Source organism: Theileria equi (genome assembly GCF_000342415.1).
Source record: "Theileria equi strain WA chromosome 2 map unlocalized gcontig_1105316255037, whole genome shotgun sequence".
Taxonomy (NCBI): domain Eukaryota; phylum Apicomplexa; class Aconoidasida; order Piroplasmida; family Theileriidae; genus Theileria; species Theileria equi.
Window position 1 is genome coordinate 673,499 of NW_004668230.1, and position 15,529 is coordinate 689,027.

General features: G+C 35.0%; 9 protein-coding genes across 9 annotated transcripts; 2 read left to right on the forward strand and 7 right to left on the reverse strand.

Moving 5' to 3' along the window:
* Positions 1-40: 40 nt before the first annotated feature.
* BEWA_037870 (conserved hypothetical protein) lies at positions 41-1,756 on the reverse strand (the record flags this gene model as incomplete). Its single annotated transcript, XM_004833145.1, has 8 exons — positions 1,642-1,756; positions 1,465-1,604; positions 1,241-1,429; positions 804-1,206; positions 477-766; positions 341-444; positions 208-304; positions 41-172 (listed from the first exon to the last, which is right to left on the reverse strand). Exons 1-8 carry the CDS (start codon positions 1,730-1,732, stop codon positions 41-43), a joined length of 1,446 nt encoding a protein of 481 aa, XP_004833202.1. The 5' UTR covers positions 1,733-1,756.
* Positions 1,757-1,826: 70 nt separating this feature from the next.
* On the reverse strand, positions 1,827-3,198 carry BEWA_037880 (conserved hypothetical protein). The gene is made up of 4 exons (XM_004833146.1): positions 2,708-3,198; positions 2,238-2,672; positions 2,030-2,201; positions 1,827-1,994 (listed from the first exon to the last, which is right to left on the reverse strand). The coding sequence occupies exons 1-4, from the start codon at positions 2,942-2,944 to the stop codon at positions 1,852-1,854; spliced, it is 987 nt and encodes a 328-aa protein (XP_004833203.1). The 5' UTR covers positions 2,945-3,198; the 3' UTR covers positions 1,827-1,851.
* A 493-nt stretch (positions 3,199-3,691) lies between these two features.
* Positions 3,692-3,903, reverse strand: BEWA_037890 (ribosome biogenesis protein nop10, putative; the record flags this gene model as incomplete). Its single annotated transcript, XM_004833147.1, has 2 exons — positions 3,692-3,811; positions 3,850-3,903. The coding sequence occupies 2 exons, from the start codon at positions 3,901-3,903 to the stop codon at positions 3,692-3,694; spliced, it is 174 nt and encodes a 57-aa protein (XP_004833204.1).
* A 169-nt stretch (positions 3,904-4,072) lies between these two features.
* On the forward strand, positions 4,073-4,943 carry BEWA_037900 (conserved hypothetical protein). The gene is made up of 4 exons (XM_004833148.1): positions 4,073-4,339; positions 4,375-4,521; positions 4,563-4,706; positions 4,746-4,943. Exons 1-4 carry the CDS (start codon positions 4,157-4,159, stop codon positions 4,917-4,919), a joined length of 648 nt encoding a protein of 215 aa, XP_004833205.1. The 5' UTR covers positions 4,073-4,156; the 3' UTR covers positions 4,920-4,943.
* A 386-nt stretch (positions 4,944-5,329) lies between these two features.
* BEWA_037910 (hypothetical protein) lies at positions 5,330-7,063 on the forward strand (the record flags this gene model as incomplete). The annotated part of the gene is made up of 7 exons (XM_004833149.1): positions 5,330-5,960; positions 5,998-6,182; positions 6,216-6,304; positions 6,340-6,424; positions 6,461-6,517; positions 6,556-6,630; positions 6,665-7,063. The coding sequence occupies exons 1-7, from the start codon at positions 5,435-5,437 to the stop codon at positions 7,061-7,063; spliced, it is 1,416 nt and encodes a 471-aa protein (XP_004833206.1). The 5' UTR covers positions 5,330-5,434.
* A 79-nt stretch (positions 7,064-7,142) lies between these two features.
* On the reverse strand, positions 7,143-8,520 carry BEWA_037920 (conserved hypothetical protein; the record flags this gene model as incomplete). Its single annotated transcript, XM_004833150.1, has 2 exons — positions 7,143-8,183; positions 8,218-8,520. The coding sequence occupies 2 exons, from the start codon at positions 8,518-8,520 to the stop codon at positions 7,143-7,145; spliced, it is 1,344 nt and encodes a 447-aa protein (XP_004833207.1).
* Positions 8,521-9,066: 546 nt separating this feature from the next.
* Positions 9,067-9,504, reverse strand: BEWA_037930 (hypothetical protein; the record flags this gene model as incomplete). Its single annotated transcript, XM_004833151.1, has 4 exons — positions 9,067-9,177; positions 9,225-9,272; positions 9,315-9,349; positions 9,417-9,504. The coding sequence occupies 4 exons, from the start codon at positions 9,502-9,504 to the stop codon at positions 9,067-9,069; spliced, it is 282 nt and encodes a 93-aa protein (XP_004833208.1).
* Positions 9,505-9,605: 101 nt separating this feature from the next.
* On the reverse strand, positions 9,606-11,177 carry BEWA_037940 (conserved hypothetical protein). Its single transcript, XM_004833152.1, has 3 exons — positions 10,123-11,177; positions 9,937-10,089; positions 9,606-9,903 (listed from the first exon to the last, which is right to left on the reverse strand). Exons 1-3 carry the CDS (start codon positions 11,104-11,106, stop codon positions 9,748-9,750), a joined length of 1,293 nt encoding a protein of 430 aa, XP_004833209.1. The 5' UTR covers positions 11,107-11,177; the 3' UTR covers positions 9,606-9,747.
* Positions 11,178-11,768: 591 nt separating this feature from the next.
* On the reverse strand, positions 11,769-15,221 carry BEWA_037950 (conserved hypothetical protein; the record flags this gene model as incomplete). Its single annotated transcript, XM_004833153.1, has 1 exon — positions 11,769-15,221. The coding sequence occupies one exon, from the start codon at positions 15,219-15,221 to the stop codon at positions 11,769-11,771; it is 3,453 nt and encodes a 1,150-aa protein (XP_004833210.1).
* Between the last annotated feature and the right edge of the window lie 308 nt (positions 15,222-15,529).

Genomic DNA, 15,529 nt, shown 5'->3' on the forward strand with positions numbered 1-15,529 from the left:
AGATGGTTAGTAGTTATGCGATGTTCCGAGTTTTTAGTGCTTAGAGATTATCGATCTCGCCAAATATCATTACATTAGTCCCAGAAACAGTAGATACGACCTTTTCGAGTTTATGTTTTATACTTATGGCGTTATTTTTTACAGTTTCGAGCTCCTGTTTTATGAGTGAAAGCTGAATAGGAATTAATTGTGTCAACAGAAACAAACCGATGTATCTAATGACTTTATTTTGTATTGAAATGCAGATTGCTTCGCGAGTTCATTCATACATTGCGTCCACAGTACCATTTCATGCTGCACAGCACTAAAAGAGGTATTAAGAACGTAGATTAACGCATACTCTGTAAGTTTTTGTTGACTTTTAATAATGTTTTGCATATTTATCATTTCTTTGCTGGTGAGTAATTGAATTGTTTCGGTTAGTTTTGATATGTACAATTCGCACTAAATGTTAAATTTGGGATCTACTTACTCACCTCAGACAATGATAGTTTTTTTTTTGTATCATCCAAGTCGGATATTAAATTGTAATTAGGTAAAGAGTATGATCGTTTCAACTCATCTGCTCTTACCAACAAGAATATTTTCATCTCATACAAGTCGCTCAGAAGCAATTTACGGCACAATGAACTCCCCAAAAATGTTTTGAAGATGAAGTTGTAGTCTTCTTCACTAATTCCAACATTATTGCCTAAACTATTACCATAGCTTTCATTTAAAATTGTTATGCCATCTGAAGTTGTGGAATGATTCCGAGTGGCTGCATCTGAAAAACAGTTGATGGATATATCTCTTGTACATACCAGATTCAGTCGAAAGCTTTTCTATGGACTTATTGAGTGAAGAGGCCAAGGCGAATGATTCCAATCCATGTTCTGATGCAAATTTAAAATATTTTGTAGAATCTTCGACGGAGTAGACATCGGAGGTTCTCTGAAAAGCGACGAAGGCACTTACTATATCGATCAAGGAAGGATATAATGATTTTATCAGCGAACTGCTAGTATTGTACGATTCCTTAATAAATTTTATGGCATTGGATTTAATTTTGTCTTGTAATTTAAAATACAACAAAGACTGATTTTCTTCCTTAAATGGATAGTCAGACAGTTCAATATCAAATCTCTTTAGTTTATTTTCCAATTCAGATGTCATATTCTTCAATTTACGTGCTGATTCTGTTTCCTTAAATTTGCAGTCGGCAACCTGTATCAGATAAAAGCGCAGATTATGAACAAACCTCACTGTTGACTCTTGCAATTGATTTTCGCAAATGAGGAGCATAATATGTTGCATATTTATGCAACAGCTGATGATATGAAACAATATGTAAATTATGGCGATGGAAGTTCTTCAAAATTTTGCTTATATTGTACATTGGTTCGTATGTGTATTGCCCTAGTAAGTTTGTCTTTTTACCCTCATCAGTCTATGTATTAGATAAGACAAGCCTATATTGCTTACCTCCTTTAAAATTTCGAAAGCTTTGCTGATAGGATCATACCATTCGGTATACTCATTCTCTATGTCCACAAAGATTGATTCAATAGACGAAGGGATCGAATTATTGCCTGAAAAGTAGCTCTTACAGTATTTTTCCAGATCTGTTTCATGATGTATAAGGATTCTTGACAAACGAACTCAATAGTTTAATGGCGTAGTCATTTGGAAGTTCCCCTCTGGCAACCACCCAGTTAAGTAGATGGTTATAAGCAATTTCTACGTTTGACATACTCACAAAGTAATAGAACTGGCCTATGAAGCAACACTACACCACAGGACAGGAAGCCGCGGACCATACTACACATAACTCTGATGAAAGTGTATAAAACTATAATTTAGATTGTATTTTTAATCTCCAAAGACTATTGAGCGTATGTGTGATGGGATTATCAAGAAACATGTGCCTACTGCAACCAGAACACACATGAAATAGAGTCCGTTTATGTTGGTTCTTTCCTTTAGCGCCAAAGATATATCTTCTTTCCCCTTTTCTGTTTGGAGTTAATTTGAATTACAAATAACGTACCGATTTGTTCAGCGGACAATAAAATTTGGTGTTCCAAACTGCTTATATTATCACCTCTCTTTTTGATAATCATATTCAACTCTGAGTACAGTTCACTGAGGTCTCTAGCATTCTTCTCAATTGCCATAATGTCCTTGGCCCTTGTGTCGATCTCGCTTATTATGTTGCTTGCCTATTAGGTGTCTATTTGAAATATTACTACACTTACATTTTCCGTAGCTTTAGAAGCTGTATTCAAAGTTTCAGCTTGGTGAAGTGTCCTCTTCGCACTAGCAGTGTATTCCTTAATTACTGAGTGATACGTGTCTATCAGTGTCTTTATCTTCTTTACAGAAGCATCTTGTAAATTGAACCTTGCCCTCAAGTCAGAGTAACTAAATCGCAACGCTTCACGGTGAACCATTACATAATGATTGTCGTGATTAAGCTTTGCTAGTTGTTCTTGTATGTCTTTAATGCGTGCACAGCAATTCGCAGAAACACCATTAAATCGTTTGTGCAGCTCACTGATGTTTGTCGTACTTTTACGATTTCTAATATAGTATTTAAATAGTGCAAGAGTCTGGATAAGCTTTGAGAATTCCTCAATGTCGTTATTTAACCTAGAGATGATGCCTAGATAATGTTCCATACTGTCTTTGTTCTGCAAAATAATGGTTGAAAACGCTTATAACATACATCTGATAGGGCGTATCCATGTAGTAATGGTGTCTGATCGTCCATCTTGGTAGTATGATAATCGTAAATGGAATTATACAATCCATCTGAGCCCAAAGAATGCTCATTCACGGGCCGAGTGTCATTTGAAATAGAGGACATTGTGGATATACTTCCTTCCTTGTCATAAATATTGTTAGATTCTACGGCTGTATCGCCAAAATCTAGTGACCAGGAAGAATCCTCGTAATATGGCATTTGGACTAAATTCGTACAAATCAGGATATAACTTGCGTACTAAGCCTAACAAATGACCATATAATCACTAGTTCTTGATTTATATCATAGAATGCCGAGTTACTGCGTATTAAACACTGATATATGTCACTGAGGTGAGATTCTATGGATCAATGAAGACCTAAGCGATTTGCAAGCAAAAAGGACGAAGAATCCTATACTACTATACAGTACTAATAGATTAATAACAAATTTGTGGATACTTCAATTCGATTAGAGAGTAGTCGCGGTTGTTCGTCGACCAGAGTGTAGGTGGGGATAAGCGATCTCTCAGACAGTGTGCAAGTTCTTTTAGGGGTCTATAGAGGAAATTGCATATATTATCCTACAAGAAGATTCAAATACAGGGTAAAACTTTGGATTCCTTTTGACGGTTCCTCCTTAAGAAGAATGGTTCCCTCGGTATACACAATTGCTCCTATTATCTCAACTACTTATCTATCTACAATAGCTTTAGTATAAAGAATGATAATTTTATACCTATAAAACATAGAAAATATATATTATAGTATGGAAAAGCCAACAGCATTGAACCGTACGCGCCTAGTGCACCCAGTATCGCATTGATACGCGTAATACGAGAAAGTAGATCCAAATCCAACAAAAAAAACTGTTTGAGGTCATGATACACGTAAACCAGTTAAATAGCAAGGGTGACTGCCGCGTATATGGGTATAAGCTCAGTTTTAATCAATGTTGTATCCTATATTAGGACATGAATAAGCCAAACCGTTTTTTCAAGGCAATTCTATGTTTAGAATACTTATCTTCAGGTGAAAATCTAGCAGGGTGTGCCGTAACACAAAATTCACCATTTGGCCCCTTGTTCTGCAAAATTTTGTGATATATAAACGTTATGTACGAACCTTCATGGTATATACACGCTTGCAATCAGAGTCTAGGTAATATTTGAGGTACATTGTTGACTATTTAGGTTAATCTACTGCGATTCTATACGTTTATGCGATTATGGCGACAATAACCGATTATTACGCCGTATGATTCTAATAAAAGTAAATTTGGATGATACACTGAATTAAATAATCCTGATATTTGTTAGCATGATTATTATAGTGCGAATTCATCTACTTTAATTCCTCTATACCTGAGTACAGGCACTATACGGGGATTTCAATGTATTAATTTACTTGGTTCACTAAATAAGTCTTAGAAATGGGAGGGGATGGTGGAAGTATACCAAGTCGCGTTGATTTGGTGCGTACTTCTGGCTATAAATTTACCAGGAACATCGGTGGTATGGGCTATTTGCCAAACACACAGAGTAGAGTCACAAATGAACACTTGACTAGTAATAAGATTAAAGAACTCAGATGGTCAATTTGTGCGTTATCTCAGGTTAGTACATTTTCTTCCTCCAATGTATAACACAGGAACCACTGTCAATACCTATTGTAGCCTGTAAACTAGGACTCTTGTATAATAAGAAGTCCGTTATAGAGTATATTTTATCAAAAAAACCCAAATCATCGTTTGAGCATATAAAAGGTCTAAAGGATGTAAAGGATGTCAAATTCATTGTTCGTTACCTATAATATTCTTGTAGATAAATAATATGTAGATATCTAAGGACAACGGCAGGTTTATTTGTCCGATTTTACGCAGCGAATTTTCCGGTTCTAATCGTGGTGTATTTATACGGAAGTGTGGATGTTGTATATCTGAAAAGGCTTTTAAGCAATTTCTCAAAGATTCAAACACAGAGGTTGGTTTTAAACCTTGTATTCTTTATATACATATTTAGGAGAATGGTTGTCCGAATTGTGGCAGTATTTTTAGATATAACAAGGCCTTAAGCCAAGATCAACCTCAAAATACAATTCTTGATTCTGATATTGTTCTACTTGTACCGGATTTGAATGAAGAGAGTTTATTGAGGGCGAACCTTTTATCGCAGTCCAAAGCCTCTAAGTCATAAGCACTTTGCACTCTCGCTGAAGTGATTTGCAAATTTGATGGAACGATAGTTGGAGCGCCAAAAACATGTTAACCATCCCAAGAGTTGCTTACACTTGTAAGTTATGATAAATATCGTGCAATTTGGATTTTAAGGAGGAAGCCAATGTGTAATAATGTATATAAACTACTCTATTCGGGGTTGAACATCGCACAGATTGCATTAGATTCTTCATTGAAGAACTGAAATATTTGTATTTTAAAACCTTTAATGAATCCTTTGTTTAAAGGTGATGTCAACTAATTCTTCAGTTACTGATTGTGTGTTACGTGTATGGTGTCTTGCAATTATTCTTTGTCTACGTATTTAAGTTTTTAACTTCATTCGTTGAATGAAAATTGTAGTGATAATAACCAGTAACTCAGATTTTGTCTTAATATCTCTTTATATCCTACAAAAGGTCTGATATTTGACGAACTCAAATAGATAATGGTACACACGAGGCAATAGAATCCAACAATGCTGAGAATCTTGAAATGTGCACCAGTAATTTTGGGATTTTGCGGCGAATGCCGTGGATGCGTTACTCGTTCGACTTCAAATCAAAAATAACAAATAAAAGAACCTCTAAATTTGGGATATCGGCTGACGACATCGGCCATAAAAGTTTGGACACGTTAGACACATCAAAATTGTTAACTATACTTGGAAAATTGACGGAAGATGATTCTTCTATGGAATCTGCCGACTGGAATCTACTTTATGGAACATTCTATAATAAACTTAAGAAAGATACAAAAGAGCGTGATTTACGTTGGTCTATCGTCCATACTGTAAAGTTTCTTCAAAATGCAGCATATGTAACGAATTACTTTTCCAGAAAATCTCTGCCTCTAGATGACTTAACAGAACCGATTGCCTTTGCAAGGACGTTTATCGCTAAAAATATCAATGAAGTAAATGATAATGAATTAATACGGGTCATATTTTCTTGCTCTAAAGGACGTTTTATGAGCCACGGTCTTGTAACGAAGGCATTTTTGACGTTGCTTGATAATGAAGGTATTTTATCATTAGCTACAATAACATTTACCTACAGTTATTCAACGTTTGGACACCTTTCAATCTTTACAAATATTGAAAATATTACACTCAACCATAACTATTAGCAATTATTTCCATGACAAAGAAGACAACGAATATAGTAAGCATCCATTTGGCATAGAGTTTACAAGATGCCTTTCTACAAGATTGCTTCGCATGATTTCACATATAGGATCGATTGTTTGTTTAATAAGTAATATATACTATTTATAGGATATGGCAAACTTTGTTACAATAATGGCACATTATGGCTTGTTCAATAAAACTCTTTCTGAGAAATTAAATAAGTCATTTCTGAAGAGGTCCACCTTACATCGAACTATATGTTTTTATTTAGGCTTTGGGGTATAAAAACCATGGATCCTGTTTTAATATCAGCTCTATCATTGTCTATGTACGGGATACTGGGCAGAAAAACTGCGGTAGGTTATATATCTTTTACGATAACACACAAACAGATTTTCATGTTAAATTCACTAGAATCATTTGGAATACCATCGTATACATCAGGACATGTTTGTTCTTGTTTGTTTTTTAGCAAACTTACTTCTAGGATCCGAGATTTGTGAACTCGTTACTATTTTCATTAAAACTTTTGGAAATGTGCATTCGACACAACAATGTAGAAGTAAATATATTAGCATACAAACGCATATATATAGGTACATAAATCACTTCCCAGCAGTAATAGACTATACCTGAAAAAAATCAGAGATCGAATTGCAAAGTGTGTAGACCACAGAGATCTTTTGTATGGAATAACATTCAATTCCAGAAGCCTTGTATCATCTTTGAATGATTTATTAGAGCACGAAAGACGCTTTGATGTGTTTTCCTTTGCTCCGTATATTCATGGACCTTATCTAATGGAGATTTGTGACCCAATAAACAAAATCACGATTGAATTCGACGAACCGTGGCGTTTTGGGCACAACGAATGGTTGAGTTCTCATTTATCGCATTTTCACAAAATGAGGAGAGTTCACTTGGAGAATGAAGGCTTCAAATTTATCAGAGTACCCAATGGTTTGGACACCCCCAAGGAAGGACATAAATCGTAAGTAAAGTATTAATTATATATAAAAAGTATAGGATATTATCCAATTTTTTGAACGATAATTTATTTCATGGCTGATAAAGTCATACTGCATTTTTTGGAGAAACTATGAAATGAGCAAGAAAGTTTGCTGCATATTTTGTTTCTCTAATTGTATAATAGTTTTCAATGGTTGTAATTTTATAGAAGTTTAACCGTTTGTACATATCTGATGCTTGATTATTGTATGATATTGTGTGCAAGTATAGTGCCAGTGGCATTTGCAAATCATCTTTGTCAGAATTAGTACTTTTATGCGTATCATATTCAATTAGCTCATTTTCTTTGATATCGTGGTTTCCTATATAATGCTTTCTATAATTTAAAACATGATCATAATAGAGATTAACGTGTTTATTACCCAAGGACAAAGTATTATAGTGGAATTGTATGCTCTCCAGCAATCTCCTGTTCACAGTCAAATGTTGCTTAAATGCCTCCGAATAGGCTAGAGAATGATAGAATTTATTTTCGAACAGAAAAAGATTAAAGTGAACAAAATAAACCGTAACCTGTATGAATAGTATTAAAGTAGTTCCTAAAAGCCTCCTACGTAAACCTAATGTTACACCCGCACTTAGGATATATAACGTCTTAAGATCATTCATGTTGAACCTTTTAATATACTTTAACAATGCATCATTATTGTACAATTGGTTGTATATGACCTGATAGAATGTCTTGTCCATGAAAGAGACGTTGAGCTTCATACAGTCAGTAATGTGCTTCTCGGGATTGCCCTGATACTGTGAATTGCTATTTGATGGTGACTGATTATTTCTAATAGCGGGACCCAGCTTATCTTTGTAATAGTTATATAAAATGTAATAGTCTTCGTCTGAAATCAGGTTGTTTGTGATGTCTAGATTTATCAATATTGTGGCAAATCCAACAATGTATTCATCAAATTCAGGATCATAATAAGTGGGATCTAAAGTGTGATCATATATATTATAGTACAAGGAAGAATCTTTCAGATATGCAAGATATCCATCAATATCATAACGCCTAGTTCTTTTGTTGTAATCCAAATATTTTTTCGGAAAAAAGAGTCCTATTCCCATTATCTGATTGTCATCCCAATGCTGAAAAATATGAACAAAACATACGCAAACTAACGCTATTGTAAGAAGAGAGATTGAATGAACTCCAATAACAATGTGTATCGAATATCGAGTCATTTTCGGTGGCACAAGCCACTTCGAAAAATTTGGAGTCATAACGAATCGGAAAGAGTTGAGAATGCATATCTTGCAATGCAACAGAATGTCTAGGCTGTAATGGCCTAAAACGAACGAGTTTCCTCACATCGACATCTTTTGGTATATTTAAAAGAGCTAAGTTTAGCTCATGGAATTCTGTTTTGTATTCTGGTTCGCCAGGTATCAATGCAGAGGATTTTAATGTATTGATGTTGGTCATAATACAGATATTACTTTGAATATAAGAGCGACAGATGCGATATTAAATACAAAAACTCATAACTAAAAGGTTTTGAAGATATTGATAGTTACATACACACAATAGTGCTTGAAGATGCGTTAAAATTGGTTGAAACAATCTATGATAAATAAACAAAGTTATAATGATATACAGGTTAAGAACTGAAGTTTAGTTCAGGACGTCTGACCCTGTGTGGTGATCTCAAAGGATCTAAATTCCACATGGATCACAGTTTGTAGTTTGAACTACCAGATACGAGACACTTACATAAATAAAATGGATTTTTTGGGGTTTATCCCTTCAATTACTGTGGTATCCGTTTCTGTGCTCTAACAAGGCATCACCTTTTCTAAAATCCTTAAAAGTTTAGCCATGGGAGACGCTCATAATAAAAATCCACAGGAATGTTCTGGTCATAGAAAGCTACAACAAATAAATAGATGTTTCCAATATGTTACAACATCAAACGACTAATTTGTCCTATTTATGAGATTGAAAAGCTTTAAAACTGCAGTTTAGCGTAATTTAAACAAGTATCCTTAAAATACCTCCACGAGTTGCGATCTTCCTGTATTTTTTTTCCTTTGATTCGCTGGTTTGACATGGAATACTTCTGGCGGTGTTCTTTTGTATGGTCTGTAAAGGTATATGCCACTGATTAAATAAGTTCTTTATAATCTTACCTTGTTCTTCGTTTTTGTTTTTATAACATTGACTGAAGAAGTGGGAGTCTGAATGAAATTACAAACATAACAGCCTAAAACTCCACTTACCGCGTCTGTTCTTTTTTGGAATGCCGTAGAAAAGGCTGAAATATTTTTATATGTAAGTATTAAATCGTGAGTTACAATTATTTAACATATACTGCATCAAACCTTTAGAAAACCCCTTAAAAATCGTTGAAGAGCTGTTCTTCGACTCCTCAACTTCATTTTTACTTTCTTGTTCTTCAGAAGATTCCATTATGTAAATTGACCTACACGCTGAAGGAATAATGGACCCAACTCTTCTAGTCGTGCTGGCGAATATATACTGTGGTAAACTTATGTACGATCACAACCTTTCGATTGTATTAAATTATAAAATACATGAAAGTTCCATGCTATGCGGTTTGTCTCTCTCTCCATATTGCGATTTATTGGTTATACAATGCGCAATTCGTCTAGCTCCCACAAGAGGATTAAAACTTCGGGTAAACTTAGGGCCCTAAGCTTTGGATAATCCATCAAACCACTTGGAAATGATAGGTGAAACTATGGGTGTGTATAATGGAGAAGATATAACGTGAGCTTCTCCATCTATTTCGACAAGCTGAACATTATCATTGTCTTTAAAGTGGACATTTGCAAAATCCCTTGCTCCCTGACAAGTTTTACATATTTTTCAAAGAATTACCTTTACGTCGCAAGTTTTGTCATCTGTGGAATGTATCACCAAAGTGGGCAAATCTTTTGGATAGTATAACATATCCCTTTCTAAAGTCTTTGTAGCATCGAACAATGTGACAACCATTTTGCATGGCAACCTCTTGGAATGATATAGGGGGTCCTACATTTGTGTTTAGTGAGTGAATAAACATACGTGATATCTCATAAATAGACTTATTGTTTCAGCATATTGCCCAGCTTCTTCTAAGATCAGAGTCCAATGTGGTCTTATCTTAGCCAAAAATCTAATCAAAGGGAAACTGGCCTGCTTAAGGTAACCAGAAAAGTGATAGTCTATGTTAAGCATTCCAGACAAACACAACAATCCATCAACAAGCCTTGTTTTGGATTTTGAATATTTATTGAACAATTGAATTGTTCTAATGACAATGTTTCCACCCATTGATAAACCACCCAAATAATACTTATTACCATCATTTACAGTATCATGAGTAAACAAATCTGGGTTCCATTTTTCTTCCTTGTTCTCGAATTGGTTACGTTTGACAATATCTATGAATTGTATAACGTCATGGGCAAAATCATCAAATTTGTTAACCAAACACCTTTTCCCGCTAAAACCCTCAGATAACCCGTGAGATTGCAGGTCTAAGGCATAGATGGAAAATCCCATATTATTTAAACATTCAATAAAACTACCTTCATATTGAAACCTTGGAGTTGTATCCAAAACATTCTTTCCATGTAAAAATTGGTTATCAAATGTTTCATTAGAGTTTAACCTTGAGTTTGCAAATACATGGTTAAATTCCATGGTACTAACTTCCAAAGCCTTGCTGGTTACAGAATCGCCAATGTGCTTACAATGCCAATCAAGGTTATATGCGGAGTAATCAGCTCTGAAGTGGGATCTAACACCATGAACTAGAATTATGGATGCCTTTGGATTTTTGATTCTAGCTGCATATGTCCTAATCAATAGTCCTTGCTTATTTCTGAAGCAGCTCATCAAAATTTGACCACCACCTAAATTATAGGTCATTTTTGGTTCACTTCCGATATTCGAGTGTATTCTGTGTAATTTATTTGATGGTAATCGTCCCAGGGTGTAACACCGAACACACAAATCCAGTATTAAAGATGAAGTAAGTATCAATACTGCGGTGTAAAATAGCATTCATCATACGAATATACGCTGATATTTAACAATCAGCAGATGTAAAAACTCTTTTGAAGTATCTGGTGTTTGAAGTCAAGTCAACGTCCCCATTCGACATTTCCAAAGATATTGTATTACTCATTCGATATTTAACATGAGCCATACCTTAATATTATAAGAAATTGTCAATATATTAACTATAACAGTAGAAGACAAGATTTAGTTTGTTTATTTCTACAACACATTTACACACCGAGGAGAGTTTTAGTACGGCAAACCTGTTCAAAAAGCCACGTGTCCGTGTACAAGTATTCCAGCTTATGGTCATAGTTATGACGGCAGCTTAATTATTCCACAAACCTTATTTCCTAGCATCCATCGAGTTTTTAGGGATTTGAATTATATAGCCCAAAGTGTATTTGTATCCTAGGTATTAAAATCAGGACCACGATAGAATTACATCTGTTTTGTTTCCAGAAGATGTCGTTATCCTCGTAGTTGTGTTGCCTGACGGGATCCGCACATTTCATATAGCTATAAAACTAGGGCAGAGATTGCTATGGATCGTAAAAGTGCTAGCTATAAGACATGGACAGAAGTATCTAGTATATGTGCAAGTACGTTATTCACCATGAAAAATTCGAGTGAATTACCACAATTTAACTTATTGAAAAAATTTATTATCCGGAGGTTTGAAAGTATTCGGTCGCTTTCCCTTGTTCTAAATGTATATATGAATAGAAGTATATGAGCTTGCTTACCATCGCAGAAAGGGGATCGAAAGGCATTGCATTCAAATTTTTGTGTTGTATATTGTTGTATCTTGGATTGTAGATTTTCTGATTTGGATGTGAATACGCACCCTTTGGGAAGTGAGAATATTGATTGATGGCGTTTCTGTTTTTTGGATATTGCCCAATCATAACAGGTGGTCCGTTGCAAGAACTTCTAATGTTGCTGGGTACATTTCCATTGTTATGCCGCGATGCAGGTAAGTTCGTTTGTTCCTTTGTACCCAAATAGGTAGTTATAGCATTAATTCCATATCTGGGAGACTCGCCTGAAAGTGCACGAGGTAACCCATAAACTATAGAAATCAGTGTCGGTTGGGAATGATAAGGATGCGGGACCTCCTGAAGTTTTATTCGCGGTTTTGGCTGTGTAATATACCCAAATCCATCAGGACCTATCTTTTTACCTCCAATTGGAAGAGGACCCTGGGGAACCACCCTGGGTTCAGACTTTATGGCCCCCTGTTTTGTAATTGTTACTGGACTATATATAGGTTCTAACGGTAGCCTGGAAATTCTTGGTCTTATCTTCTGTTTTCCAAAGGGATCAGGATGGTACAAATAATGCGTATAAGCAAACGACCTCTTAAGAGATTGTTCCTTAACAACCTTTTCATTAAACTTTTCAGTGGAATGCTTTATACAGTATGGGCGCAAACAAATGGCTGGAAATACATCATTCCAAGTAGAATCATATTTAAGCATTGAACTTAAAGTAGCCGTATTGTGAAATGGTGAATATTCAACATAATTTCCACCAACCCAGGCGCACATTGGATGGAATTTTAAGTTACACGAATCATCAGAACATTTTAGTGTGTATCCACCAGATACTCGACAAACGCTACAACAATCAACAACATTATATTTAATATCCCTAAGATCCCACATACTAAGAGCATACCAATCCAAACACGTTACATTTGGCATCAAAAATACCGCACATACTAGATGAATCCATATCGGAGAAGAAAGATGTCCCTTGTTAGAGGCATGGAAACTAGTGCCTACTTTTTTCATAGCACCTCCACTACTGGAACATACACAACAAATTGCACTATTATGATTTACATCGTATCTTGATGTTATGCCAATTTCATGTTCACATGGTTCACACAACCAACTTGTTAATGAATCTTCTTGTTTTGTCACCTTTGGATTGAATAATGGGCGATATGATGCATAGCATCTATGATGTACACGAACACAACAACGCATACATTGCTGTAACATATGTTTATGCGATAGTTCAGGCATAAGACAAACTGAACAATATTCCTTGCTGGTTGCTATATTAGAATCATGTTGCGGTATCTCTATTTCAGCATCTGTATTCAATGAAGAATACATGGATGAAATAAAGTTATCCATAGATTGTTGGAAAACCGTTTTGAAATGTACCCACCTATGCATTGATGCTGATATTTCTTTAGATTTTTCAATAAGAGATTTATTATGGTGACAATGGCTGTAATATTCATTCTCCATACGTATACTGTTAGCCAATTGTTTCTTATGTTGATCTAAAGCATCATCAACCGCCTTCAACGCCGTTATCAAGGCGATACTCTGCTTTGCCACAAAATTATCACTGCTTACTCCTTTGCAACTGGAAGAAAATTGCTTTGCAAAGTTAAGAAATCCATCCTTACAAATTTCTGCAAGTTCAATATGACCAAATAATTTCCTGTCGAGAATGTTAGATGACTTGGAGCTGTTACTATTAAAGGATTTCATGTAACTATACAAGGGAGGTTCTAATTCCCACGAATATCCATTAAGATTTATTGTATTTTTGTTAAATTCAAGAACATTTTCATTATTATTCTTAACATTGCTGGAAGATAGTAGTGGTAAAATGGTGGGTCCTAGTAGATCTTCACGTGGTATATAGTAAACAGAACGGAGTATGCGGTGAAAATATTCATACTCCAAAATAGACAGAGGAATATAATCCAAAATTACAACTTCTGGTTTCGGCATTAGTTCAGTATTATACAAAAAAATAAAGGAAATCCAACTTGCTCTGTTGTTTAAATTTACAAGAGCGAACCTAGGGCGATACATTTCTGCGTTGGAATCTCCAGATTTTGTGATGTTACCAGAGTTATGCGATAGTGTTGAGTGCTTATCACCACAATTCGGTAGAGAATTTAGCCCCCAAAATGTATAATTTGCGTCATCATCTTCTGTGGGTGAGACATCCGATATTTCTAACTTAGGACTTACATTTAACAATAGAGAGTTAATCACACTTTGAATACCAATTTCGCTACCATTAAATATTCGTTTTAAATCTGTTAGGGAATAAGAATTTCGTTCAAAGTTTAGTATACCCTTAATATCACTATACAAATGATAAAGAGGGTCATTTTCTGGTACTAATAGGTCTTCAAAAATGTCAGGTCTGATTCTTGCAAACAATATCTCGTAGTACCACCACTCAAAACCCCTTAGATTCTTTTGATTGGTATTTCTACGCAAAGCATTGTATTCAAGAACCAAGGTATTTATTGATTGCATATATTGAGTATTGGTTCCGGAAAATGCTTGTTGAAAGCTATTGTATGCGGATTTTTTCGTAGCAAATGGTTGTTCCGTTTTTTGGAAGTATAAATTATGGTTGTAGTTTATTTTAGTAGTACTGCTTCTACAGTGTTTTTGAATTGAACCAGGTGAAGTAGCATTTTGCTCCCTACGTTTTAAATTTTCGTTAGTGTTTGGCGTAATATCCTTCTGTTCCACAGAACTTGTGTGTTGTATGTTCATATATTCAGCGGTTAGCGATAATTTTGACAGGAATCTACATTTAACTATATCTATTTCGTCATCCTTTAGGTGTGTTTGACAAAGTAAGAATCTATAATTATTTCTTTTATTGTACTGGTAATTTGCATCAACTACAATTGAACCGCCTCCTGCACAATGTAAGTGAATATAATTTGGACAATTTTCCGAAGAGCATTTGAAAAACGCATTTTTAGCGGCACACGAATAACATTTGTTATTATCCGATTCTAGGTGTCTAAAAATCCTATTGGTGTCCAATATTTGTACCAAAGAATTAGAATTTAATGCACAGCTTTGAGATGTACTTATATCAAAATTATTCATAAACTCATAAAACATGAGTAAAGATAGGCAATCCGGATGAGAGAATATTGTCGAGCCGTTGTAGGTATATCCCGAACTGGTGGTCCTTTTGCAGATGATACACGTTGTTCTTCTTTCAATAGGAAGTACTTCATATCTAGAAAATATGAACTCTTCGAAAGAGAATGGTGGCTCATTATTGGTTTCATATTTGTGATTGGATGGGCCCTTTGTGTGTTTGGCGGACATTTTAAAGAGTGATTTATAGCGTTAAGTTACCTTCAGAACATTCGACCATATAGTAATTGAGAAATGAATGGTGAAATACTGGTGAAACATTACATTCGTGTTTTCCCTCAATATCATTGTGTAAACCCAGGGAAAGTGAGCCATTAAGAATACAAGACGATCAAAGTCTTAAATATACTAAATCTATATGCTGGTAAGGTGTGTTCATGGTTCATATGTTTTAAAACAGCAGCGATAGACTTGAATATAAATACACACTAGGGACAGTATACATTGAATAAATTTCTAAGCTCTTAATTCGAGCTCTA

Bases quoted from the DNA above. Each gene is read 5' to 3' on its own strand.
- BEWA_037880 (XM_004833146.1), bottom strand. From the start codon at position 2,944: ATGCCATATTACGAGGATTCTTCCTGGTCACTAGATTTTGGCGATACA. The intron at 2,673-2,707 runs GTATGTTATAAG...ATTATTTTGCAG, and splicing joins ATGGATACGCCCTATCAGAT to AACAAAGACAGTATGGAACA. The intron at 1,995-2,029 runs GTACGTTATTTG...AACTCCAAACAG, and splicing joins ATTGTCCGCTGAACAAATCG to AAAAGGGGAAAGAAGATATA.
- BEWA_037900 (XM_004833148.1), top strand. From the start codon at position 4,157: ATGGGAGGGGATGGTGGAAGTATACCAAGTCGCGTTGATTTGGTGCGT. The intron at 4,340-4,374 runs GTTAGTACATTT...TGTATAACACAG, and splicing joins CAATTTGTGCGTTATCTCAG to GAACCACTGTCAATACCTAT. The intron at 4,522-4,562 runs GTTCGTTACCTA...AATAATATGTAG, and splicing joins TAAAGGATGTCAAATTCATT to ATATCTAAGGACAACGGCAG.
- BEWA_037940 (XM_004833152.1), bottom strand. From the start codon at position 11,106: ATGCTATTTTACACCGCAGTATTGATACTTACTTCATCTTTAATACTG. The intron at 10,090-10,122 runs GTATGTTTATTC...ACACAAATGTAG, and splicing joins GTCTATTTATGAGATATCAC to GACCCCCTATATCATTCCAA. The intron at 9,904-9,936 runs GTAATTCTTTGA...AAAACTTGTCAG, and splicing joins ACAAAACTTGCGACGTAAAG to GGAGCAAGGGATTTTGCAAA.